The sequence below is a fragment of the Odontomachus brunneus genome, unplaced genomic scaffold (assembly GCF_010583005.1).
Source record: "Odontomachus brunneus isolate Ranch 3 - 2012 unplaced genomic scaffold, Obru_v1 Obru_scaffold_229, whole genome shotgun sequence".
NCBI lineage: Eukaryota > Metazoa > Arthropoda > Insecta > Hymenoptera > Formicidae > Odontomachus > Odontomachus brunneus.
Genome location: NW_022639679.1, coordinates 183,493 through 185,419, shown reverse-complemented (window position 1 = coordinate 185,419; position 1,927 = coordinate 183,493). Strand labels below are relative to the sequence as shown.

General features: G+C 64.7%; 1 protein-coding gene across 1 annotated transcript; it reads right to left on the bottom strand.

Moving 5' to 3' along the window:
• Nucleotides 1–442: 442 nt before the first annotated feature.
• On the bottom strand, nt 443–901 carry LOC116852481. The gene has a single exon (XM_032832913.1). It carries the CDS (start codon nt 899–901, stop codon nt 443–445), a length of 459 nt encoding a protein of 152 aa, XP_032688804.1.
• Nucleotides 902–1,927: the final 1,026 nt, after the last annotated feature.

Here is a 1,927-nt window from a genome sequence, read left to right as displayed (position 1 = left end):
TCCCCCCTATGGACTCGCGGGACCCAGCCACGGGTCCCGCTTCGTCCCAATTAGACGCGCAGATGGCGGCCACAAACTTGTCGCGGTCCAGCGAGGCTAGCGCCTACCTGTGTGGTCGGGCCACCCCCTCGCTGCGTCTTGAGAGCACCTCCCGGGGAGTGACGACTAGGCGAAGCTCTATGTACCTGTGGTCAGAGCCGGTTTCCGCCTCAGTCGCCACTTTTCATCCCCGGACCTGTCGGGCGGCGGCGAGAGAGGTCCATGTCAAATCGATGATGGACTCCTCCTGCCACCCGACAATGGTGCTCTCCCGGCCTTTGTTTTGCAAACTGAGGCCGGTGGACGCAGCCCACTCCTGGAAACCCGCGCCGCGGGGACCCACGTCCCCGGGGATCCCTACATTTTGCTGTGGGCATTAAAGTCCCCGCAAACAATGACCGGCTTAGGGAGACGCCTCATCATGAGCGCCTCCAGCTGGTCCAGCAGTGCCCCAAAATCGGCGCGGGTCCAAGAAGGGGGGGCATAAAACCTGACTGCGGTCTGTCCCCGAAGTGCAGATAGGCCTCACGTGACCCCACTGCATGCAACGATAACATTGCAGCGGGCGCCACGCGAGGGCTTCCACCCGAACAGCGGCCCATCCTACACGGAGGCAGCCACCGTCCAGGATCCTCTTCGCCGAGGCCAATGGACACTGCACCCACATTGTGCCCAACCCGTTGGCCCCGGCGCAAATCGTTCCCGTTCTCACGTCTCCGGGCCCGTACCCTCCAAACGACGCCATTGCGGCGACGACATTCTCCGCCGTAACCGCGTCGTCCAGGTCTCGGACCCGAAGTTCGGCCCTCTTCGCCGGTCGCGCAATACGCACACCTTCCTTTCCGGCGAAGAGGGACTTCATTGTCGGTTTTGGCGTGGCCCTCGGGACCAGAGATCTCCAGCACCAGGGCACCAATTGCCGCCCTCTTGTTGCGGAGGTCCCCGATCCCGAGATCAGCCAGATTTATTCCCTCCTTCGCTCGGCGCATCACGTCGGCGTACGTGCCCGCGGGGCACGTCACGGACACCGCGGCTGAGCGAGGGAGTCTGGGGAGGGGTAGGAAGGACTTCTTATCCCCCCCGGCCGCCCTTTCTCCCTTTTCCATCCGTGTCCCGGGCCGGCGCCGGATGCCGCCGCATAGTCCCGGGAGCCACCTGGGAGACTGCTTGGGGGAGGGGGGGCCTTTTCTGTCCTCCCCCTTTTTCTCTTCACCCCCGTGGCCCAGGTTTCCAAGACTGGGCCAGCGGTAGGAGCGGAGACCGCTCATCGCAGGACGTCGGTGAGATCCCGCGGTAGGCCCGGTTCCCCGGTGTAGAAGCCAGGGGGTCCAAGGAGGCAGCATTCGCTCCCCCCCCCATCACTTCCGCCTTTTTTTTCTTTTTCCTCCTCCTCCTCCTCCTCTTGGAGGAGGAAGAGGGCGCCATCCCCCTCACTGGGCACCGGCGCTCCGGCCGGGGGCATCTCCTCTCCTTCTCCCCTCCAGGGGCACCTGCGCCTGGGGCCGCATCTCCGTCCCACGCCACTCCTGAGAGAGGAAGCCGAAACGCACCAGTACCCGGAGAATGGCCGTCTCGAGCAGCAGCTCGAGGGTAATGTTCTCCTCCTCCCCGATCTCCAGGCGCGTCCCGCCATGCCCAATGAGGGGGGAGAGGCCGCCGTTGCTGCGGCTGTTGTTGCTGCCGCGGCTCTTCCTCTCGTTGTCGCCTTTGCTGGGACTGCTGGGGGCTTTGTTGCTGCCCCTGCTTGGGCTGGGACTGCTATTGGCATGACGTTTGTCTTGGCCCCCACAGCTCCGCGCGGCCACCTCTGTCTTGGGGGGCCTTGGCCAATCCTGCCTGCCCCCATTGGTCAGGGAGGGGGATGGTCTTTCCTCCGAGAGGGAGGGTC